The sequence below is a fragment of the Cavia porcellus genome, unplaced genomic scaffold (genome assembly GCF_034190915.1).
Source record: "Cavia porcellus strain 051 isolate PalLab524CR breed Dunkin Hartley unplaced genomic scaffold, mCavPor4.1 scaffold_6, whole genome shotgun sequence".
Taxonomy (NCBI): domain Eukaryota; kingdom Metazoa; phylum Chordata; class Mammalia; order Rodentia; family Caviidae; genus Cavia; species Cavia porcellus.
The window spans coordinates 95,434,907-95,457,594 of NW_026947489.1; the positions used below are offsets into that span (position 1 = coordinate 95,434,907).

The 22,688-nt window shown below is 58.1% G+C and overlaps 2 protein-coding genes and 1 long non-coding RNA gene across 15 annotated transcripts in view; 1 reads left to right on the top strand and 2 right to left on the bottom strand.

The window, feature by feature from the left end:
• Nucleotides 1-804: 804 nt before the first annotated feature.
• Itga2b (integrin subunit alpha 2b) lies at nt 805-15,183 on the bottom strand. Of its 7 annotated transcripts, none has more exons than XM_063251710.1 (30): nt 11,461-15,183; nt 10,395-10,516; nt 10,204-10,301; nt 9,969-10,134; nt 9,528-9,577; nt 9,404-9,449; nt 9,206-9,334; nt 9,013-9,060; nt 8,858-8,901; nt 8,727-8,780; nt 8,590-8,642; nt 8,293-8,504; nt 6,175-6,357; nt 5,958-6,003; nt 5,783-5,887; nt 5,656-5,711; nt 5,435-5,586; nt 5,237-5,362; nt 4,441-4,508; nt 4,098-4,245; nt 3,439-3,531; nt 2,986-3,065; nt 2,681-2,761; nt 2,418-2,514; nt 2,187-2,339; nt 2,021-2,107; nt 1,689-1,802; nt 1,349-1,450; nt 1,163-1,279; nt 805-934 (listed from the first exon to the last, which is right to left on the bottom strand). In XM_063251710.1, the coding sequence occupies exons 1-30, from the start codon at nt 11,625-11,627 to the stop codon at nt 878-880; spliced, it is 3,054 nt and encodes a 1,017-aa protein (XP_063107780.1). In that variant the 5' UTR covers nt 11,628-15,183; the 3' UTR covers nt 805-877. The 7 variants fall into 7 exon arrangements, 5 of the variants coding, with proteins under 5 accessions (XP_063107780.1, XP_063107779.1, XP_063107778.1 ...); XM_063251709.1 differs by having other exon boundaries at nt 1,349-1,453; XM_063251708.1 differs by having other exon boundaries at nt 10,395-10,606.
• LOC134476570 (uncharacterized) lies at nt 10,129-15,777 on the top strand. Its single transcript, XR_010048375.1, has 2 exons — nt 10,129-10,270; nt 15,493-15,777. It is a non-coding gene; the product is annotated as an uncharacterized LOC134476570 (long non-coding RNA).
• Gpatch8 (G-patch domain containing 8) overlaps nt 15,357-22,688 on the bottom strand; it is a 73,031-nt gene continuing 65,699 nt past the window's right edge. For all 7 annotated transcript variants that reach the window (XM_063251701.1, XM_063251704.1, XM_063251702.1 and 4 more), the window contains one exon: nt 15,357-21,077. In XM_063251701.1, the coding sequence (XP_063107771.1) occupies nt 17,201-21,077 (3,877 nt within the window). In that variant the 3' untranslated portion in view covers nt 15,357-17,200. The remainder of the gene's footprint in view (nt 21,078-22,688) is intronic.

The following is a 22,688-nucleotide window of genomic DNA, read 5'->3' on the forward strand; positions in this document are numbered from 1 at the left end:
CTTGGCGTTGTTCACCACTGCCTCCAAGCACTGGGACAGATCCAGGAACTGGGAGCCTGGCTTGGCGCTGCACTTGGGAGGCTGAGCCAGGAGAACCACAAGTTTCAGCCCAGCCTGGCAGTTCAGTGACTTAGGGAGACCCTGTCTCAGAAACCGAATAAAGAGGAAGCTGGGGTGGAGCTCTGCAGGAAAGCTGGGTTCATTCCCCAGTACTGGGAAAAAAATTATGATGGAATACACAAATCACTGAATACCCTAGGATGTGGGGACACCCCCAGTCTACCCCAACTCCAGTAACCTCAGTTGCGGAACTGCTGGCCACTACTCACTCCATCCTAATAGAAGACTTTTGTTGGTGGGGAAAAGGGGCAGTGGGGGAGTTGGGGTGTGGTCAAGAGCTGTCCCAGCCAAGGGACAGTACCCCAGATCCTTCCCAGCCTCCACACAGCTGTAAAGGTCTTTGGGAGAGGGGTGGGTGAGGCAGGGATGTGCACATTTTTCTGACCCTCATAGTGTTGAGATGTCTGTCCCTCATAGTCCTGAGTTTTGGCGTCAGGGGTCTCACGCTACAGCCCAGACTGGCCTGCAACTCACAAACTCCTGTCTCAGTCTCCTGTGTGCTGGGATTGCAGGCCTGTGTTGTTACACCAGATTTATGCCCTCTGGTCACCTCTTATTCCAGATGCCATCTTGAGCTCTGTACCCAGGACAGTAATTTACACAGCCCTGGCAGAGACACTCTGCTCGAACCCGTGACCCCTACCCCCTCTCCCTATCTGACTGAAGATACAAACAGACCCCAGGTGTTGTGCGCCTCTTTATTGGGCAGCCGGGGAGGGGAGGAAGAAGGCAGAGTGTGGCTCTGAGAGCAGACCCTTCACTCCTCCTCTTCGTCTTCATCTAGGCGGGGCCGGGTCCGCTTGAAGAAGCCCACCTAGTACACAGGGCCGGTGATCAGGATCGGGACACGACAGTGGGAACCCACCGGGGTCTTGCTTGACATGTGCTGGGCCCAACCTTCTCCCGCCCACTCAGTAAACTCTGAGGTTTGTGCTCCACCGGCTTGAGGTGCAGGGGCTGGGCAGGTTGGGCCCGCTGCCCCCAGGCAGGGCAGAGGGGCCCGAGGACCTTAGGGCAAGGAACCCGCCCGCCTCGGCCTCACCTTCCACATGGCCAGCACCAGCAGAGTGAGCAGCAGTAGGCCGCCCAGCGCTCCCACCAGTACCCACCAGGTTGGCACAGCCCGCTCCTCCAGGGCGCGCAGCAGCAGCGTCTGCACCTGAGGGCGGCCGGTGCCTCAGTCGAGAGCCCAATTCTGGGTCCCCACACCCCCGCGCAGGCCGCTTACCACAGCCTCTCCGCTCGGCAGGCTGAGCGCCGGGACCGCGTACGGGAGCGAGGACACATTGAACCACGCGCGCGACTGCAGCACGGTCTGCACCAGTGGCCCCTGCTGGGAGGGGAGGGCCACTTTCCAGAGCCGCTAAGGCCCAGGGTGGAGCCACACCCATTAGAGAAAGGCCCCGCCCTGGAACCCGTGCGCACACCGAAGCCCCGCCCCATGGCCAGAAGCCCCACCCCTCCGCCACCCGAAGTCTAGCCCAGCACAACGCTCTGGCCTTCTAGACCCAGAATCCCCGCCTCTCGGTAGATGGCTACGTCCACCGGGCCCCACTTCCCGTCCCCACCTGGCGGAGGCTTGGCAGCCGCAGCAAAGCCAACATAGTGACCATGGCCCGCTGCCCACGCACCATCTCCTGCAGCTCACACTGCACCACCGTGCAGGGCGCTGAGTCGCAGCTCTAAAGAGACGGTCATCAGTCGCCAGGCCTCCCTGCCAGTCACCCCTTGGCCCCGGGACCCAGCCAAGGACCAGAGGGCTAGAGGGCTGGGAAAGGCCTCGCGTGCAACCACACAGAAGCGGGCCCCTGGTGCTCCATCCACGCGCCTGCTGTTGCACTCCAGAGGACCAGGGCTGCCACCCCCACACCCCAGGGAGACCCGCCCCAGCAGGCCTCACCACCAGCACCGGCTCTGCGGGTCCAGCCTGTCGTCGCTCCCGCTGGCGATGCAGGGCCACGCTGGCCGAGGTGGGCCTCCAGTCCAGCTGCAGGTGGGGGCAGTGGTCAGGCGCTTCCAAATAAGCCTCTGAGCCGCAGCCCCTTCCTTGCCATCGCAGCTCTCACCTCCGAGGGATTGGGTGAGGGCTCTAGGGAGCACTGTAGGCCCCCGTGGGCCTGCACGTCCAGGATGTAGAGCAGATCGGAGGCCTGCGACTGCCCCGGCAGGTGCACACCGAGGCGCAGGTCCCGAGCAGTCCCGGGGCCTCTGTTGTGGAGCTGGGAGGTGGTGACCCCCGGTATCAGGTGACTCAGCACCCAGGCCCCTGCCAACCCAGACCCCAGGGATCTTCCTACCTCATAGGTGTGCTCCACCCTGGGGCCCGAGGTGTCCAAGATACCCTGCTCCTTGTCACCTTCTGCTGACACCACCAAGGAGGCCGGAAAGGAGTTCCTGGAGGGACCCACTCCCGAGCGGTTGGACCCAGTGGCCTAGGAATCGTCTGTATCCTCCACTTCCTATGGGTGCTGATCTCAACCTTCCACGGAGCTGCACTCTGGGGCTCCCCCGACTCCAGAGCCGCTGCCGCCCCTCCATCAGTCCCCCACCTCTCACTCACCCCCGGAGCTCCACCCTGGCCTCTGCCTGCACAGGCACCTGCAGCAGCACAGCCTGGCTGTTTGGGTTCTGGCTGTTCTTGCTGGGAGAGGGAAGGAGAGGTGAGGCTCAGCCAGGCAGCCAGAGTGGGGCTTTTAAATCCATCAAGGGTTGGGTCACAGGGGCCAGGCACAGGGAGGCTTCCCCTGGCTCCCAGGCTCTGAGGAATCTGAGACAGGGAGTCTGCAGAGCAGGCCCCTGGCTGGCACTGTGTGGCTGGTAGTAGGAGAGCAAGGCCGGGGTGGGAGGGAGCATCCCGGGCAGTACCTTCTGACCTGCAGCCGGAAGGACACAGCCTGACTGGCCTGCTCCAGGTCCTCTACACTCACCCACATCGTGATCCCTATCTGGAGATGGGAGGGCCAGGGTCACTGCCAGAGCCCAGTGTGGGCTTCAGCACTCCTCCTTCTGATCGTCCTGCCCCCATCCTTTCTCTCTCTCTTTCCCTCCCAATCTCCCTCCATCCCAGTACTAGGGATTGAGGCTGAGCTACATCTTCAGACTCCTTTTTAAAATTTAAAACAAAATGTCGCTAAGTCACTAAGTTGCCCTGACTGGGCTCTAATTACGATCCTCCTGCCTCAGCCTTCCAAGTGCTGAGATTATAGGAGTGGGCCGCCACACGTGGGCTACCCTTGGTTTTATCTCCATTTGACCCAGCCTCCCACCGGGAGAAGAGGCAGGCCCAGCCTGGGGCTGCCGATGGTGCCTAGGCCTCACCTGGGCGTCCTTCCCCATGGGGTTGCCCAGCTCGCACAGTACCACCCTGCTGTCGTTCTCCTTCTTCTGGTTGCAGATGAGCCTCTCAAAGCCCTGCAGGAGCAGCAGAGGTAGGTTAGGCCCTTGGGCATCCTGGGGCGGCTGCGCGGCCTGCATTCAGGGGAGAGGGGGCTGCCGTAGCAGGACCTTGGACTGTGAGCCCGCTTCCTGCACCGTTAGCTACTGAGCTGGGGTCTTCCTGTGGTGCCCAGGTTGGCCTTGAACGCCTGGGCTCTACAGATCCTGTTTCAGCCTCCTCAGTACAGCCGAGACTACAGTTGTGCCACCACACGTGGCGCAACTTTTCGTTTTGGAAACAGAAAATAGTTTATGGAGTGAGACCCACTGTTACAAAGCACAACGGGATGGGGGCTGGGGATTTAGCTTAGTGGCATAAGCACCTGCCTTGCAAGCAGGCGGTCATGAGTTCGATCCCCGGTACCGATTAAAAAACAAAAAAACAAAGCACAACGGGAAAACAACAAAATCCTACAGCTATGTAAGTGCCTGCCAGCGCCTGGGTGGCCTCTGGAGGCGATCCAGGGGGCCCCTGGGCTACTAAGGGTTCCTGACTTCCAGGGACCTCTCGGGAACCCCGGCCTCAGCCCCTGGGCCCTCACCCGCACGTCGCTCAGCGCCCGCATGTAGTGGGCGCCCGGCGGCAGCAGCACGGCCAGCTCCGCTTCGTAGGCCCCCTCGCCCTCGTTGGCCGTGGCCACATGCAGCTCCAGCAGGTTGTCAGCCCCAATGAGGAGAGGTGCACCGACCCTGAGTGAGCAGCGAGCTGGGAGGAGCGGTAGGGCAGGGCAGCAGGCTGGGCAGGGCCTCAGGGGGCGGGGCGGGGCAGCGGGGGGTGGGGGTGGGGTGGGGTGGGGGGGACGGGGCAGCAGGGGGCGAGAGACAGGGCAGTAGGGGGCTGGGCAGGGGAACAGGGCAGCAGGGGGGCGGGGCGAGGTCCCTCACACAGTGGCGTTGAGCAACAGCTGCGGCACACACAGGTCGTCCTCCCCGCAGTCCAGGATGATGCGGGTCTGCAGGGTCACATTGGGCGTGTGAGGTTTGGGTTCACAAAAGGCCGGGAAAGCAACCGTGAGCTGGGTTACTGACCAGGGCCCAGGGAATAGGACTGGGTCCTGTGATGGATGTTAGCACTATGCATATCTAAATGTATCAATAAAATAAAAATTAAAAAACAGGGCTGGGGATTTAGCTCAGTGGCTTAAGCGCCTGCCTGTCAAGTGCAAGGATCATGAGTTTGATCCCAGCACCAAAAAATAAATAAATAAATAAATAAAAAACAAAACGAAATAGCAGGGCTGGTGGCCCAGCGGTGTGGTCTGGCGTCGCATTGAGCAGCTGGCCCTCCTGGAGGTGCAGAGGCCAGCCAGCACTAGAGTCAAGTTGGAATGATGAACGGCCAGACCGTGTCAGGGTCTGCTCTTTTGATTTGTTGTTTTTGAGGCCAGGTCTCGATGTGCATCCATGCTGGCCTTCAACTTATTATGTAGCCCAGGCTGGCCTCAACTGAGGGGCCTTCCTGCCTCAGCCTCCTGCGTGCTGGGATGATGGAAGTGCATGCACCACTGTGCCCAGGGTGGGCGGAGTTGGTGGTGATATCGGGGATTATGTGTTTCCATCAGCTTCGGGGAGCTGTTTGAGTGTGGGGTTCATCAGGGATTAGAGGTGGCATTGGGTCTCAGGGTTTGTATTACCACCTGGCTCACTGTCCTTGGGGTCTCACACCACCCCACGTGCCCACCTGCTCCTGGATGTGAGTGTTCCCATGCAGCACCAGGCCAGGGGCCGAGGTGGACTCCGAGGGCGGCAGAGACACATCCAGGCTGAGCACAATGGGGCTCAGCTTGTCCCGGAAGTCGGCTTCATCCTAGAGCCAGAGTTGGCCAGCTGTGGCATGCTCCATCCCGCCCGCCTCACCCCTGCCCCGGCCTGGACCTACTCGCAGGAAGGCAGTGGCTGTGTGGCAGACAGGGCCATGCCTGCTGCCCAGGTCCAGGCTCAGGGTGGTGTCCGCCTGCTGCGATTCCAGGAGCAGTGTGCGGCGGCCCTGGCGGGGCTTCTGCCGGTCCAGCTGTAGCTCGGCGCTCAAGCCTGTGGGCCAGGGAAGGCTCAGCGCTTTGAGGTCTGGCCACCTCCCTCCACCTCGGCCCGGCCACTCACGCAGCTTCTGAGGAATGTTGTGCCCAGTGGCCTCCACGCACATCTTGATGTTGAAGCTGTAGGAAGCCCAGGGCTCAGGCCTGGGCTTCTAGGTGCTGCCCCACCCTCCCACACCGCCTCCACTCACCAGCTCACCAGGGTCCTGGTCCCCGGCAGGACACACCTCTTCTCCATGGGGTTCAGCGCGTCCTTCACCAGCAGCTGGATGGTGGCCATCACCACCGGCTGGGCTCTGAGGGGGAGTCATCTGCCACTGGGCCCTGTAGCCCGGCCTCCCTGCCCCCTCCTAAACCAGTACTTACCTGTATACCACCACCTTGCTGGCCCCGTAGGCGCCCACCACCAGGTCTGCAGGTGGCAGGCAAACTGGAGTCAGTGGGCATGGGGACAGCTCATCCCTCACCAGAGCCCACTGCTGAGCGCCCCAGCCATGGGGTCAGTTGGAGCCCATCCAGGGCACCAGCCAGGGCTGTGGTCCCCAGGCCTCCCAACATCTCCAGCCAGAGCTGTGAGGGTCACCTGGATATCCGTTGTCATCGATGTCTGTGGCACCTCGAAGGGAGAAACCGAAGCCAGAGCCTGTGTGGAAGGGGCTGTCCAGGACCTGGCTGGGGTGGGCGTTCAGCCCCTCACTCTGGCCCAGGTACACCAGCACCTGGCCCCGGCCACCGGGACCCCCATAGGGGGCGGCCACTGCGATGTCTGCAGGAAGACCAGAGGGGCACTCAGACACCTCCTGGCTGGTGCTCTGGGCAGAACAAATCTGGGAAATTTATCCAGCAGGAGTAACATGGCCGGGGTGGTCAGGAATAGAAATTTGAACACAGGGACAGCCTTGCTGGCAATCACAGGAAATACATCAGCAAGATTTAACTCTGTTCTGAGAGGCAGGCATTATTACTCTTGTTTTTACTGTAAAAACTGAGTCCCAGAATTTGAGATCCAGTGAACACTGGCCCCCTTTCCACGCCAGCTCAGAACCATGTCATAGCTCATGAGTACCATGACTTCTTCTTTTTTTTTTTTTTTAAACTGGGGATGGAACTCACAACCTTGCGCTTGCTAGGCAGGCGCTATGCTGCTGAGCTAAATCCCCAGCCCCCAAGCACCATGACTTTTAAGGTCAAGCCAGGTGTGGGGCACACACCTGTGATCCCCGAATTCAGGAGGCTGAGTCAGAAGCAGCACCAGGAATTCAAGGCCACCTTGGGCTACAGAGTGTGATCTTGCCTCAAAAACAAACCAAAAACAAAAGCACTGCCTTGCAAGCACATGATCCATGAGTTCAATTCCTGGTACCAAAAAAAAAAAAAAAAAAAAGAGATGGGACTAGTTCAATGGTTGTGCAGCCCTGGGTTTGAATCCAAATCAGCCAACAAAATGGTTCTTTGGGTGTGTTAAGAATTAAGACTCCTCAGGGCCAGGGATTTAGCTCAGCCAGCATAAACGCCTGCTTTGGCAAGTATGAGGTTGTGAGTTCAATCCCTGGTGCCACAAAAAAAAAAAAAAAAAAAAGACTCCTCACTGCATCTGTGGTGAGGCCTGCACTCAGGCCTCATGCACACTCTGTGTTCTCCACCGTTGCTCTATATCCTGGTCCTTGTTTTTGTTGTTGTTTTTTAAATTTTGAGACTGGATTTCACTAAGTTACCTTAACTTGCAACCTCCTGCCTCAGCTTCCAAAAGTATTATAGACATGGAGCACCCTACCTGGCCTAGATAGATCTTTGACATCTATGTTGCAACTTTCTTTGCTTTGTTTTCTGATTTATGGTTCATTTGTTTATGTTTTAGTGCATCATGACATATTTCATTTTTGTTGATTTTTTTTTCTTGTTTTTTTTCTGAGACAGGGTCTTGCTTTTTGCTCAGGCTGGCCTTGAACTTGTCAAGAGCCTCCTGTCTCAGCCTCCTGAGTGCTAGGATAACAGGCGTGTGACAACAGGCCTGGCTTTTCTTGACTTCCTGGGCAGGGTACATAGGCATTGCCAGAATGCAGTGCCGTGAACTCAGGGTGCCCTCCTGTGCCTGGCCGCCTGCTCTCCTGCACTTTGGCCTTGGTCATAGTGGAGCCTGTGCAGTTCTGACCCTCGGCCTCAAAGGCTGCTCTCCAATTTGCTCCTCATTTCCTTGCTCCCACCCCCACCCCCAACCCCACTGGCCGAAAGCTGTCTCCTAGGCCACTTCCTTTCTCCCTGGCACCAGGAACCTCTGTGCTACTCTCACCTCAAGCAGCATGGGGCTCCATGGCCACTTCCTCTGCCCAGAATGTCCTTTCCCCAGAGCTCCCAGCCCCTACCCTGGGATGCTGGCCTCCTCCATGTCCGGGCTGCAGCCTGGTCTCTTCTCACCTTGCAGGAGCCCTCTCTGAGGGGGTGGAGGGAGCCCTCGGCCAGGGCTCCCTTCTCAAGGGTCCCCCTGTGCCCGGGTCTCAGCCCCTTCTCCAGACCACTCTGACATATGTGCCCGGAAGGTGGCAGGTCACAATGTCTAGGTGAAGGCAGCCACGGAACACTGGTCTCCTTCGACTGTCTTACACTCAGCAGCCTGACTAGGGTCCCCCCGCCTCTGTAGCCTTACTGGCCCCTGCTGCTCACAGGCACCTTTCTGTGGTGACTCTCAAACCTCTCTCCTCACCGTTGAAGCCATCTCGGTTGAGGTCGCCCAGGGGTGCGATGGCTGAGCCAAACCGCCCGTAGAGCTGTGTGCCGGTCAGCAAGAGGCTGGGGGTAGCCAGCAAGTGGGGGTCTGGGGGCTGTAGGAACAGGTACACACGCCCGACCTCGGCCAGCTTTCGATCAGCCCAGCTGTCCATGAACAATGGGGCACCCACCAGAAGGTCATGCCGGCTGCCGGGGACAGCAGGGGGGCTCGTGTTAGTGTGGGACCTGGAAAGAGGGGACCCTTGGGGAAGGGCTGGCGCCCCTGCCTCACCCGTCCCCGTTGACATCGGTGACGGCCACAGTATGCCCGAAGTACGAAGCCATCTGCAGGATGAGGGTGCCTTAGCACACTCTGTGGGCCTTGGCCCCCCCTTCCCAGGCATCTGCCAGGACTAAGGGCTGGGGCACCTGCTCTCCATGCAGCCGGAGTAGTGTCTGGTCATGGGAGTCCAGGATTTCTACCTGCTCAAGCACACACCTTGGTGAGAAGACACAAGGGTGGGCCTGGAGCCCAGGCTTGGGGTGCACAGGGTACTTACAGCTCCCAGAGTCCAGCTCCAAGTGGGGGCACCAACCACATACTCTGGGGAGAGTAGGATCAGTCAAGGCCCTGGGCCTGCCTGCCTGCCCACCTGAGGTGTCCTGGTGGGGTCCCTCCTGCCCCCAGACCCACGGGACCAAGGGGATGTCTTGCCTGGAGTCCTTAGGTCCCCGTTGAACTCGCCCACCGCCACTGCGTACCCTGGGGACACAGCAGAGGGAGTGAAAGCCTACGTGGGGAGGGCGCCCTGGGGGGGAGGTAGGAAGAGACCCAGAGGCCACCCAGCTGAACGCTGGTGCTGGTAGGGCACAGGGGCTGGAAGGCAGGACTGGGGCAACTGCGTTACCCCGGTAGCTATCGTAGAACTTGGAGTCGCTGGAGTCGAAGGTGAAGTGCTGGTTGGGCACAGTCCACAAGAGGGTGGCAGGCTGGTAGCTCGAGACGATGTGGGCGATCCGGGCCCGGGCCAGAAGACCTGGTTGGGGATGAGCGGTGTGGGCTGGGGCATCCTGGCCGGCACGGGGAGGAAGGGAGTGGCACCCACCTATGAAAAAGTAGCCGCCGGGGGCCCCCAGCACCAGCTCGCCGGCCTGGAGGGGAAGCCTGAAGTGAGAGCAGCCCAGCGGGCCGGCCAGGACCTGCCCCAAGCCACTAGGCTCCCCACTTGCCTGGGTGATCACGGAGCTGAAGCCCGCTTCGCAGTACCGTCTATCTCTGCCTAGGGGCGGGAAGGGTAGGACAGTGGCGCTGGGAGGACTGACTCCAGCAGGGAGCCGGGGCGGAGCAAGGGGTGGGGTCGTGACATGGCCACAGGCTATCCAGAGGCGTGGCCTCGAACCAGGTAGGGGTTTTGGTGGGCGGGGCATAGCCATGGGCGGGTGAAGAGGCGTAGCCTCGATCGAGGTGGGCGGAGCGGTAGGTTAATGTGGAGGTGTGGCCCTGGGTCAGGGCCCAGGGTCAAGTGGGCAGACCCGTGGGTTAACACGGAGGCGTGGCGGGGAGGGCAGGTCCCTGGAGGGATTTAGAGGCGTGGCTTTAGGAGGCGGGCGGGGCCTCTGGCAGGGCAGTGTCTGGCTGGACGCCAAGTTCGGAAGTGGGGCGGGGCCTACTGAAGAGCCTGTCCTCGTAGACGCGGCTCATGGTGTTGGCTCGGCAGGGCGAGTACTCCTTGCGACTGCCGCTCCGGAGCTGGGCCAAGTAGCAGCTGCCGACAGGCGTCTTCTCCGCCTCCTCCGCCCTCTCCAGGACGTTCCAGTGCTGCCAGGGAGCGCAGGCCTGGGAGAGACGCAGGGTGAGGAAGGCGGCTCTCGCCTTCCGCCGGCCCCACCCGCAGGCAGTGCCTACCACCACGGTGTCGTTCCAGCTGGTGACCGACGCCCCGAGGCCTTGCCGCGCCTTGAAGACCTGGAAGGTCTGGGAGCTCGCGTTTCGGGTCTCGTCCTCTGGGGGGATCGGGAAGCGGGGTGTCAAGGCTGTCGGTCTGAGGCCGTCCGAGTCCCGGTTCCCTCTCGGTCCCCGCCCCCGCTGGGACTTACGGAGATCGAAGAACAGCTGGGAGCACGGGCCGCCTGCGGCGCTCCAGGGGCACAGGAACACGGCGCCCGTCTCTTCCTGGCTGCGGGCCCTCGCCCTGGGGGCGCCCACCACTACGGCCACGCTGGGGACAGGCGATGGGGCGCGGGTGAGCACGCGGACCCCGCTCCCTCCAGGAGGGTGGTGCCGTGCGCCGTGTCCTCGCCCATACTGGCTGTAGAGACAGGGACAGGCCCGGCGCGAGGGAGCCCGCGTGCCCGTGGGAACCTAGCACGCGGCGTGGTCTGCGCGGGGGCTCGCTCTGCAGTCCCTAGGCCAGGCTTCCCTGCCACTGGGTTGGCCTCTCTGTTGACTTCACTGCGCCCTGAGGGGGGCTCAGGGTTTTGACAGCCGAAGATCTGAGCACGCCTGCTTCTTGGAGCCCAAGGCGTGCAGGGCATTTAGTGCAGCCCGGGCAAGTGCTCAAGAATGTGGTTGGGAGACATGGGTCACGGATGGAGTGGGGCTGTGAGTCCTGGGAGTGCAGCAGGAGAGGAAGAGTGGTAGGGGCAGCAGGGCAGGAGGGGAGGGAAGCAAGCTGGGACCCAAGGTGAGAGACCCTGAGTGCCGCTCTTCTGTGTCACTGTGGGAGCCACGGGGGGAAGGGGCTGGACTCTTGAGCCAGGGCAGCTCTTTGGTGGAGGAGAATTTGCAGGGGCTGCCCTTGAAGGCCATCTGCCCTCACCACTGCGTCCCAGTGTCCAGGGTAAGTCCCACAGAGTGACACGGCTGTGACTCCAAGGCCAACCCAGCACCAGCTTTAGTGACCTAGCACATCTCTGCAGTACTCTACTGTGTGGGCTGGGGTGGTGTCCAGGTGGCCAGGACATGTGCTGTTCTGCATTTGGCAGCTAAGGATACAAAATACAACTGAGACCCTTGGGGAGCCACTAGGTTTTGGTCTCCTCTGTCCCTGATGACCTCGCTTCAGCCCACTCCTCCCCAGCACTCCTAACTGCCATGCTGAGCTGCTGCACAGAAGGGATGCAGCTAGGGTCCTCCTCTCTGTGCCCCCACTCCCCACCTCACCTCCCGAGGCTGTCCTTGTGGAAGTCCACGGAGAACCCAAAGTGGCTGTTGTTGGGGCCTGAGTAGAAGGTGATTTGGGCTGCATTCAGGTTCAAGGCCCAGGCTACAGGTGTAGCTGCAGGTCCCAGGAGCCAGAGTGCATGCAGCAGGCACGACACTCGGGCCATCGTTGCCTTGGCCTTCTGAGCTGAGGAGCAATGGCTTGTGTGCTCTCCTTTCCCCGTGGCCCCCCACAGGAAGTCTCACTATCAGACTGGAGCCAAAGCAGCTTGCTGAGCAGGGGCAGATGAAGGGGAGCGAGACCTGGTCTCCGCAGGGGACTGGAGGAGGGGTGAGGCTAGCTGGGGCTTCTAAAGGCCCACAGTCCTAACTCCTCCCTTTCCTGGGGGCAGTCAGTCACTTCATCCTGTTTCCAGTGTCCTTCAATGATACCTCTTCAATCCTCACCCGCTTTCCATGCCACTCTCCCACTGCCATCATTGTCAGTGTGGGACAGTGGCTCATGCATGTCCTTGCTGACCCCCACCCCCACAACTCTCCCCTGGTCTACTCAGCTGGGCACTGCCCTGGTGCTTTGTACTCATCAGAGGTGGGGGAGAGAGGAAGCTGCTGCCCCAGATAGGACCCATGGCTGCCATCCGGTGTGATAGGCACTTATCCACTTCCTCCCTGCAGGGCTGCAGCAGGCTGGGCCTCCATCCTGAGCCTTGTCTGAGGAGCCAGTCTGGCATGGCCAGGGTTCAGTAAGGGATAGGAGCTGGGATGGAGTGGAGTCACTCCAGGGTTTTCCTAGGAGATGTGCCTCAACCCTCTGCTGATGGGAGGCCTGCAGCCCTCTGGTGATACAACTCTTGTCCCACTATCAAGACCTGACTCTGTGTGTCACTCTTTGGGGTAGCACCAGGCCTAACAGACATGGGCACACAGCTGTTAGGGTATCTGTCATGCTCTCGGCCTGTTCCCAAGATTATGTAAACTGAACTTTTTTTTTTTTGAGGCAGGGTCTCACTATGTAGCCCAGGCTGGCATTGAACTTGCTTATGGAGCCTGCCTCAGCCTCCCCGGTGGTGGGATGACATACGTGCGCCACCACGCCCAGCTTCAAACTGGACTGTTAAAAGCAAAGTTCCTTTCTTTGGCCCCTAGTAAAGAATCCCATGGAGGAGCATTGCTGTAGGACTGAATTACCTATCATCCCACCACTCAGGAGGCTGAGGCAGGCTGTGGGCTCAAGACCACCCTGGGCTGCACAACTGAATTCAAGGCCAATCTGAATTGCATAGCGGGACCCTGTCTCAAAACAAGACTGCAACACAAAACAGACTAGTGTCCACAATGAGGAAGGAAACGCAAACAAGGTGATAGAATGGAAGTCAATGTCGGGCTTTTTGTTAGTACCGAGCCTGGAGCATCCCAGGCTTCTACATGTTTTCATTTATGAGACAGGTTCTTACTGTCAGGAAGCTGCTCACTGTGGGCTCCAATGCTGGGCCTTTTCATGTGGGGAATCCCAGCTGTGTACCGCCATGGCCACTTCAGGCCATCTTCTGCAGATGAGGGAGAGGCCATGCTCAAGGGGCACTTTGGGGCTTGCAGAGGCCAAGGGCACAGCCACACCCTTTGGTCACCATCTTTTCCTCATGCTGACTTGTCCCGCTCAGCCTCCTGAGTGCTGGAGCTCCTCAGTATGAGGTCCAGTACTGCTTGGACTCCAGCCAGCCCTTTGTCTCTGGTGCCCACCCAAGGCTGAGCTCCAGAGAACACTGTGACCTCTGCAAGAATGGGTGCTTAAGCCCCCTCTGTCCTATCTCCATTCCCAACCTGGGCTGTGACCACACTGTGTGTCCCATGAGGCGGGGCCTCCGTGTGAGAAGGCCCCTGGGCCTAGTGTGGAGGAGCGAGGACACACGTGTCCTACAGTAGAGTGGCGGCAGCCCACCTGACAGCACTTAGGGAGGGGTCCATGCCTCAGGATGGCCTAGGACATGGGTACCACTGGGTTTACTTTATAAACACAGGAACTGCTGGCAATTTAGCTCAGTGGAGTAAGCATCTGCGCAGCAAGCATGAAGTCCTGAGTCTGGTCTCCAGTACAAAAGAAAAGAGTAAACGGAAAATAAACATGGGAACTGGCGGTTTCTGGTACATTGACCAAGTCCACACAGCCAGTGGATGGCAAAACCAGGATTCCAGCACAGATCCCATCAGGGGGGAGAGGTTTAGGCACAGAGTAACAGGAAGGGGCAGCAGCAGCGCACAGGGGTACCTTTCAGGAAGAGTACAAAACGGGCTCAAAGCACTCAAGGTTCCGGCATGGCACACTAAGGGATTTGAACTTTAGTTCACGGGGACACAGAGTCAAAAGATTTGTTCTTTTTTGAGACAGGGTCTCACTATGGAGCTCAGGCTGGGTTCCCAAGTGGGATCCCCACGCCTGGGCAGAGAGATACAGTGATTAGTGGGCTTCCAGTAAGGGAGATGATGCTGGCTGCCTGCCTGCAGGCAGAGGAACTGGAGGAGGAAGGCGATGTGGCCTGGTGTAGATAACTGGTCACAGGAAGCAGCATGGTAAGGACGTTTAGCAGCTGGATGTGAGTAGGAGAGGGGGGTGGCAGGTGGGCCCATGCCAAAGGGACAGCAGTTGGGTCAGTAGGCAGCACCGCCTGAGCATGGCAGGTGCTGACCCTCTTCATCTGCAGATCTCAGGTCCTGTCGGGGCTTTGGGTCACTAGCAGTTCTGAGTGAAGAGGAGAGGAGGAAATGGGTTCCATCTTGCCAAAGCTTGCTTTGTAACAGCTGTTAAAAGTGTCCTGCTTTGCACTTCTTCCCTGAACACGTAACTCAGTGTCCATGTGGACGCCACTGTATGTCTGCCCCTCCAGGCTAACACTGGAGACGGGCAGTAGAGACCACTGGAACTGCACTCAGATTCTGAAAAGCCAGCCACACACCCAGAGAGCCACATCACGGGAACATGATGCCAGGGGCAGAAAGGTAGCCAAAAAGCCTGTGATGCTGAGGCAGGGCAGGTGGACAGGCTCACTGGGTCTGACAATGACTCAAGATGTGGACGGGGGCTACCTCCCTGGTCCCAGCAACATGGGACATCCTCTCCCAGCAGTTCTCTACTGTGGGCCAGCCCTGGGTGGGACACTCTTAAGAAGCTGGCCCCAGGCTTCCAGGGGTAGCAGGAGGCAGAGGGGAGGTACATGCACCTCACCCAGCCACACTGCCAGGCAGAGGGAAAATCACTACAAACTGCAGCTGCTCTACTCCTCTCCTCTCCTTGGCCAAGCATGTGCCTCTCAAGCCTTCTGACCAGAAGTGCAGGGACCCCTGGTTTCTGACAGGAGGCAGCACTCTGGTGCCTAAGGCATCACAGATTCAGGATGGAAACCGAGATAACCTGAAACCCCACTGCTCGTAAATTAAATTAACCCATATGCCCACACCGGAGACAGGAGATTGGAAGCTGTGTGCTGGGCAGTTGTGGGCTGAACACCAGGCTGGATGGACCACAGACCTGGTGCAGAGGCAGTGCACTTCCCAGGCCACCTCCTTGGGATGCAGCCCCTGAGCAGTGGCTGGTCCACTCGAGGCCATGTGCCCCTCTCCCGGCACTCTGTAGGTTCAGAAGCAGGCAGAATCCAGACAGCTCCACAGGTCCCCGAGAATCGTCAATCACTTCAAACAATACATTACTTGTAAGATGGGTGCAGTTGCGGGCACCTGTCACCCCAGCACTGAGGGAGGCTGAGGCAGGACAGCTTAAGTTTGAATCTCTCATGGTCACCTTAGACCTGGTGTCAAAATGTAAATGAAAAAGGCAGGGGATGTGGCTCCTGGCAAAAGCCTGAGACTTGAACTGGCCAGGTAGCAATCACAAGACTCAGCTATTACTTTGCCACAGTGTGCTGGTTTATTGGAAGGGCCTTCTCATTATACAGCAAGTACTGCTATCACATGGTGGTCAAGTTAAATACAATGTTACGCTTGTCAGTAAGGCCTGGTCATTTTATTTTTCCTTTCTAGGTTTTAAAATCACTATTCTGGAAATTTAATAAAACTGCCCCCAGGGAAGGCAGCAAGGTGGCCAGAGCACGCCCGGCTCAATCTGCAAGCGAATGGGAAGCAGCACAAAGACATTAATATCACGTTATTTATTATCTCATGGGCCAAAGGACAGTAGCTCTGCTCTTCCAGTGCTGGCTGTCCTGGGTGCCATGCAGCCAGGCACAGAGGTGGCACCACACAGGAGGCACCTAGAGCTTCCAGGTGCAGACCTCGTCCCTGAAGACTCTGGGGAATAAGGCAGAACACAGAGACTGGGCCCAGGAGAGGGAGTTCCTTTCTCCTGCCAGCCCACCACTCAGTTCTAGCCACCGGACTGGGCAGGGACATATCAAAGACCTTGGGACCTGCACCCCAAGAACTTTGGGCCAGAAGAGCAGGAGAGGCATCCCTCGGTCAGCATCCATCACAACAGCCTGCACTGCTGAAACCTGGCTGGCAGAAGCAGACAGTGTATGTTCTAAGCGGTGCAGCTTCTAAGTGAAGAGGCAGAAACCACAGATTCTGCCCCTCCAGCCTGCTGCTCTTCAGGTTCCAGAAAACCTGGAAGGCACATGGGAGAAACTGCCAGAAGCTAAGCACTGACAAGGCCGAGGGGCTGTCCAGAAATCCAGGGCTCCAGTCAGCTCCTGGGTCTCACTGCTTGGGGAGCACACAGCTTCGGGGCCTGCGCTGCAGCCCCACCCCAGCTGCCTCCGTGCGGCACTGGCCCTAACTTGGAGGAATACATGAGCTTGATAAAATATGCATGCTCAGTCATTTTTGTATCTAGCAGAAAACAAAAACTTTTATTTTGTTTTCATTTTATAACCCTTAAAGTTTCTTAATTCAACTAGGGCAAATATATTTACACAAAGCCACCAGAACAAGGATCACTTAAAGAGCTGGATGTAAAAAATATTATTGCAGTATACTACAAATATGAACCTTTTTATATGAGCTACAAAAAGCAGCATTTACGTTTATAGAGTTCAGTGCAATTTTTACATTAAAAAATTCTATAAATTAAGAAGGAAACATCAACACAACAGAAGATACACCCTCCGGACACATGTGCCTGCCCTGGGGAGCACCCCACTGAGGGCTGTGCTGCCCAGGTCAGGAAAGGACCCTCTCTCATGGGCTCTTGGAGGCCTCTTCCAGGTGAGGAACTCAAAGCCTGCAGTGCCAAGAAGTGGACCACGTGGCCCACATCTGGCTCCAGATCCTATTTCTATTCCGCCTCACCTGGACAACATGTCACCAAGGGATGTGGAAGACACGGCCTCGAGGTGGCAGAGTGTTCACTGCAGGGGAAGCAGTGGGCACCAGGGAAGCAGGAGTGGATGGACCTGTGACCTTCTGGGTGCCAGAAATGGGAAAATGTCTTGAGGTTCATAGAAAGGAGCACAGGATAAAAAGTAGAGGCAAGTGGGAACTACATGTGGGTGGTGACCTGGAGGTGTCCCTGCACCAGGGTAGGCAGCAGGTAGGAGCTCCCTAGTTAACAAAGGAGAGGGAGGACAAAGAGAACGGACAAAAGGGGGTCCCTGATAGTAAACCCAAAGCAAGCCTCACTCCCAGCCCAGCCTTGCAAGCCGAAGCCTGGTTCTCTGGCTTCTGGACCCGGCGCACACCAGTGGGAAGTTTCGGGCACCTGCCCTGGCTGGGGAGGCTCCCGCATCCCAACTCATGTGCCATGGCTGGGGGGGTGCTGCAGGTCCTGCCCTGAGAAAATGGGGTGAAGCAGTGGGTGAAGGTGCAGGGCGGTGGCAGCTGCTGTGGCAGGCCGAGGAGCAAGCAGGGTGGGGTAGAGGGCAGCATGCGGGACAGGGTGGAAGGCAAAGGGCCCAGGATGGATGGCGGAGGCAGGAATGATGTGGATGGGGTGACTGGCGAGAAAGGTGGCAGGGTGGCCGGGGATTATGGAGTGGGTGAGGTGGGAGAGGGAGATGGGTGTCAGGTGGGGCTGGGGGATGTGGTGCACCTGGGCCAGGGGCTGGGGGTGGGCGTGAGGGTGGATGCCAATGGCAGCAGCAGCGGCGGCTGCGTGGTGCTGCAGGATAGCGTGCTGCACCGTGGTGATGGAGGTGGCTGAGGCGGTGGCTGGCTGCTGGATGTGGATGGGCTGCAGAGCAGGGGCAGCGGGGGCCAGGGTGGCTGAGGCTGGGAAGGCCTTCACTTGCTTGGCCAGCAGCTGCTGCTGGATGTGCTGCTGCGCAGCCTGCTGGAGCTTGCTGTACTTCTCCATCTCCTCAGGTGTGAAGGTGATGGGCTGGCTTTCCAGGGGAGCCAGGGAGGCATCCTCTGCTCCCTCAGCTGACTCGATGCTGGGCTCCCCGCTGGGAGGTGCATAACCTGCAAAGTGCTCCAGGTCGGGGGCTGCAGGCAGCAAGCCTGCATCCATAGGGCCTGGCTGGCTGCTGCTTTCCAGGGACTCCAGGGTGTCCCCATCGCTGGGGTCAGGGAGGTAGCTATGGGGGCCAGCTGGGTCCCCAGGGTAGCAGTCAGAGTGTGCTGGGGTACTCAGTGGAGCCACGGGGTGGTCAGCAGTAGCTTCTTCGGACTTGGGCTCTTCTGGGGGTGGGTCCAATAAGGGACCAGCAGTGTTTTCTGTAGGGAACTGGCGCCCACTCCCAGGGAGCCCCTCTTCTGTCTCTGACTGGTCTTGCTCTTCCCCTCTTTCTACCCCAGACTCCTCACATTTTCTGTTGGGCTTTCGGGTAGCTGGGAGCTTCCCTATTAGTGGAAGGACAGGCTTGCTGCCTAGAGAAGGGGGGAGCTTGGGCCCAAAGTAACCTTGTGGTGGGTCCTTGAGCTTAAGCCCAGCCTTATTAGGGGTGGCCAGCACCTCCTCGCCCACACTGGGTTTCCGCTCCCCTTTCCTGGACTGCACCTTCTCCAGAAGCAGTTTTGCAGTGACAGAGTTCTTATCCGCAGGGCTACAGTCACTTTCTGAACCTCTTCCCATGCTGGTGTTACTGTTCTGGGGTGGGCCTGTCCCTTTACTGTCATCTCCTCGACCATCATCTTTCTTCCCAACACCATCACCCCGGCCTGACTGGAAGTAGTGGGGGGACTGAGAGCGATAGATCTTGGAGCGAATGAAGTCCCTTCGGCCGGATCGCCGGTTCTTGGGGCTCTCGTGACCCCACGACCCTTTCCTGGAGCCGGACCTCTGGGAGGGGCTGCGGGTGCTGCGACTTCGGTCCCGGCTGTAGCTGCGGCTGCGCTGCCAGCTGTGTGCGGTGGTGCTGCGACTCCTCCGCTGGCTCCGGCTTTGACTGCTGCTGAGGGATCGAGACCTTGAGTGCTCCCGGGACCGGCTGCGGGACCGGCTGTGGGATTGGCTGCCGCTAAGGCTGTAGTCATCTTCTTCAGAGGATGAATACTTGCGGCGCTTGGAGCGGTGCTTGGGGCTGGTGTAGTCTGAGTCGTCTGAGTCGTGGGAACGCTTTGGGTGTCTGCGTGAGTGGTCACTGTAGTCACTGTAGCTGTCGTCTGAGTAGCTGCGGGGCCTGCTGTAGCAGCTCTGGTCTGAGGATGCGGCTGAGCTGCTGGAGTAGGAGCGGCGGGAGGAGCGGTGTGAGGAGTGGCGGTGCCCTCTTGAGTGGCTGCGGGAGCGAGCACTACCAGAGTCCTCTTCCTCTTCTTCCTCCCTGTCATCCTCCTCCTCCTCCTCCTCATCGCTGTACTGTGATGGGGACTCCTGGTGCAGCCGGTGTGACAAGATACCATCACTTTCCTCGTCTTCCCCACTGCTGGGCTGGTTGTGGCAGCGGGGGTTGCTGGTCCTTGGGGTGTTGGCCCGGTGCTGGCAGGAGGTGGTGGGGGGCTCACCCCGGTGTCTGCGCCCACTGCGCTCCTGTGTGCCCCCACCTGCGTTCTGCTGGCCCCCACTGCCCTCATCAGTGGAGGGCAGGGGTCTCCGCTGGGATTCCTCCTGCCTCCGCCGCCTAGGTGGAGGGGGGCTGCCGCTGCCTGGGGGCTCAGGCTTGGGGCCCCGCTCCGAGTCGGCCCCACCCGTGGACTTCTTCTTGCGCTTCCGTTTCTTGCGCTTCTTGGCCTTCTCTCCAGGCTCAGTTCTAGAACCCTTCTCTTCTGGGTCGGCCTTGTGCCTACGCTTGTGCTTGCTGGACTTCTTATGCTTCTTCTTTTTCTTGTGCCGGTGTGCCCTCCCAGGGCGCTCCTTGCGGCTGCCCAGGCTCCGCACTGTATCCTGGGGTGCTGGGCCATGGCTGCCCCCGGGCTCAGGTCCTTCTGGAGCAGCCACTGCCAGCCCCACGTCTGCCCGGGGCTGTCCCAGGTCCTTGTCTCCGCTCTGTCCAGCAGCCTCGGTGCTCAGAAGGGTATCCCTGGAGGGGCCAGCAGCATCCTTTGCTCTTTCTGCCCCTCTGGACCTGGCATCCTTGCTCCTGGAGAGCTTGAAGTCAAAGTAGAGAGGGTTGCAGCTGTAGGACACAGAGGGCTCTGCCCTGGTGAAGATGAGCAGCTCCGACGGCCACTGCAGGGCTGTGCTCTCGTCCTTGCTCAGCACTGGGAAGAAGGGCCCAGTTGGCAGCCGGGGGCCCTCCTGGACGTCCCTCCCTGAAGTTCCAGTGCCAGGTGCATGGGGTTCTTTGGCAGGTGCAGGCTCGCGCAGCTGCACCTCGGATGACCCAGGTGCACCCTGCTCTCCTGCACTCTGTTCCCCTGTGTTCCCCGCAGGGGCCTTCCTGGCCTCAGCTCGGCCCCGGGGCAGAGTGGGCTCAGCCTCTGTGGTGGCCTCCTTCTCCTTCGATTCCTTTGGTTCCTTGGCTGGTTCAAGGCTGTTGCTGGCATCCTGCTCTGCTGCCTGGCTGGGGGCCACCCTGGAAGAGCTCTTTGCCTTGGGGGAGCCACTCTTCTTACTGTCCAGGGTGCCCTTGGGGTGTGCGTTGGCCTCACCCTCCATCTGCTCGCTGGCACGCATGAAGAGCAAGAAGGGGAAGTGGGGCTTCACCTTGCAGTGTGCCGGTGGGATGTAGTGGTAATACTCAGGCTCTGCTGTACCAGTGCCCTCCTCCCGCCGCATCCGTTTTAACTTGGACAGTGTGGAGGCGAGGGCCCCCCCATCCTGCAGGTCCTCGTCATCCTTTTTGCCCTCTGTGCTCCCACTCAAGTCAGCGTCCCCCACCTTCTGTAGCCCTTGGTCAGAACCCTTCTCATCAGGCTTTGTTCCTTCCTCAGAGGATCCTTCTTCTGCGTGGTCCTTGAAAACTGAAGCTATGGACTCGAGTTTGACTGGTGCCTTCTTGGCAAAGGAAAATGACACCCCCAGTTTCTGCAACGGGGTCCCTAGGTTGTTCTTAAAGCCAAAACTGACGCCCTGGGAGGCTGGTCCAGAAGCCTGGCCCGGCCCAGTGGAGCTTGTGCCTGGCACTGCAGTGAAGGGGCCTCCTTTCTCCGAGGAGAGCTCAGGGCCCAGGCTGCACCCTGCGGCAGCCCCCGAACCACTGCTGGTGGCCGATTCATCCTTGTCCTCATCTCCTGCTTCTTCATCCACAGCCACTGTGGTTGGTCGGAACATGGGGCCGCTCCCGGGTGCGCTGTGCACGGTTCAGAAAGACAGGAAACAGGCTTAGGGGCACAGAACGAGGACAGCAGGCAGTGCTCACCTTTCCATCTCCTCCGCCCACCTTGTGCTGACCAACAGCCCAGACTCTGTGGGGACACGGCAGCCACGCCCCACGCCCAGGGCCACTGTCCTTGCTGCCAACACCAGGGAAAGTGGGTGCAGCTCCCACCGGTCCTTTAGGCCATCCCAGCATCCTGCTGGGCGAGGAGCCTCCCTTGCTGACCTGCGTGCAGAGGTATGACTGCACGCCTGTTAACAGAGGTCCCATCTCATTCAGCTAAGAAAACCTCATTTCCCCTGTGCTATCAAATTTCATTTTTCAACTTTTTCCTTTTTTGGGGGGCACATTTTGAAATAGGGTCTCACTATATAGCCCACATTGGCTTTGAACCTATGGCAATCTTTCTGTCTTAGCTTCTCAAGTACTGGAATTACAGGTGTGTGCCAAGTACTGCTGACTAAATTTCATTTATAAAAAAAGTATATTCTGAATTAAACACAGAAACACTAGAAACCTCTACTGTGCTGTTCTATGGCATACCAGAGGTGGTAAGAATGTCTCTGCCAAAAGAGAGGAAAAGAAAGTGCTCTAAACGATATAACTGCATGTATATTTAAGTGTATAAGATAGATAATGATATTACTGAGTTTTATTGGATCATTGAACAGAACTGATTGCAGTCTCACTGTTGGAATGTCCACTTTATAAGCTTTAATTTTGTAACTTGAACAATTATTTCTAAGATGACAAAATGTAATCCATTAACTAGTGATTTCCTACTGTTTATTTTTTTCTGTAAATCTGTATAACTTGTACCCTTTCTCTGCTTTTTTTTTCTTTTTCTCCTTAAATAAAATTAAAAAAAAAAAAAAAAAAAAAGAATGTCTGTGCCAATTTCCAGGGAACAGCCCTAGACACAGACTTCAGTTTTGAGGCAGAATAGCTCCCTTTATCTGCAGGAGGTGGTTCAAGAACCCTGGCGGTTCCTGAAATCACAGAAGGTGTGAAACCCTAGACTATTTTTTGATACATACACCTATGAAAAAGTTTATAACCTAAGTAAAAAGATTAACAACAACAATAATAAAATGTAATAGCTATAGCTGGACACAGTGGTGCATGCTTGTAAGCAAGCTACTCAGGAGGCTGAGACAGGAGGATTGCAAGTTTAAGTCCAGCCTGGATGACTTACCACGACTGTCTCTCAAAATTAAAAAACAGAAAGGGCTGAAGATGTAGGCTGGTGTTCCTTTGGGTTCAACCTTCAGAACTGCAGAACCGAGGCAGTCTGGGAGAGTTCTAACAGTTCTGTGAATGCAGTCTCCCCCAGCTCCTCTCTCTGGGCAGGTGGCATCCAGAGCACAGATCCATTGGACAAAGGTGTAATTTGTGTCCCAAGCACTGCCAGAGTGGAACGGGGCAGAACTCATTACAGTACTTGTAATGACACACAATGTAAAACTTAACAAGTCTGGGGCTGGGGATTTAGCTCAGTGGCATAAGTGCCTGCCTTGCAAGCGGGCAGTCTTGAGTTCTATCCCTGGTACCAGTAAAAACAAAAAAGACAAAACAAAACAAAAC

Coding starts and splice junctions, on each gene's coding strand:
- Itga2b (XM_063251707.1), bottom strand. CDS start 11,627: ATGGCCCGAGTGTCGTGCCTGCTGCATGCACTCTGGCTCCTGGGACCT. Junction 9,578..9,968: donor CTACGAGGACAGGCTCTTCA/GTAGGCCCCGCC, acceptor TCCCGCCCCTAG/GCAGAGATAGACGGTACTGC. Junction 9,450..9,527: donor TCAGCTCCGTGATCACCCAG/GCAAGTGGGGAG, acceptor CTTCCCCTCCAG/GCCGGCGAGCTGGTGCTGGG.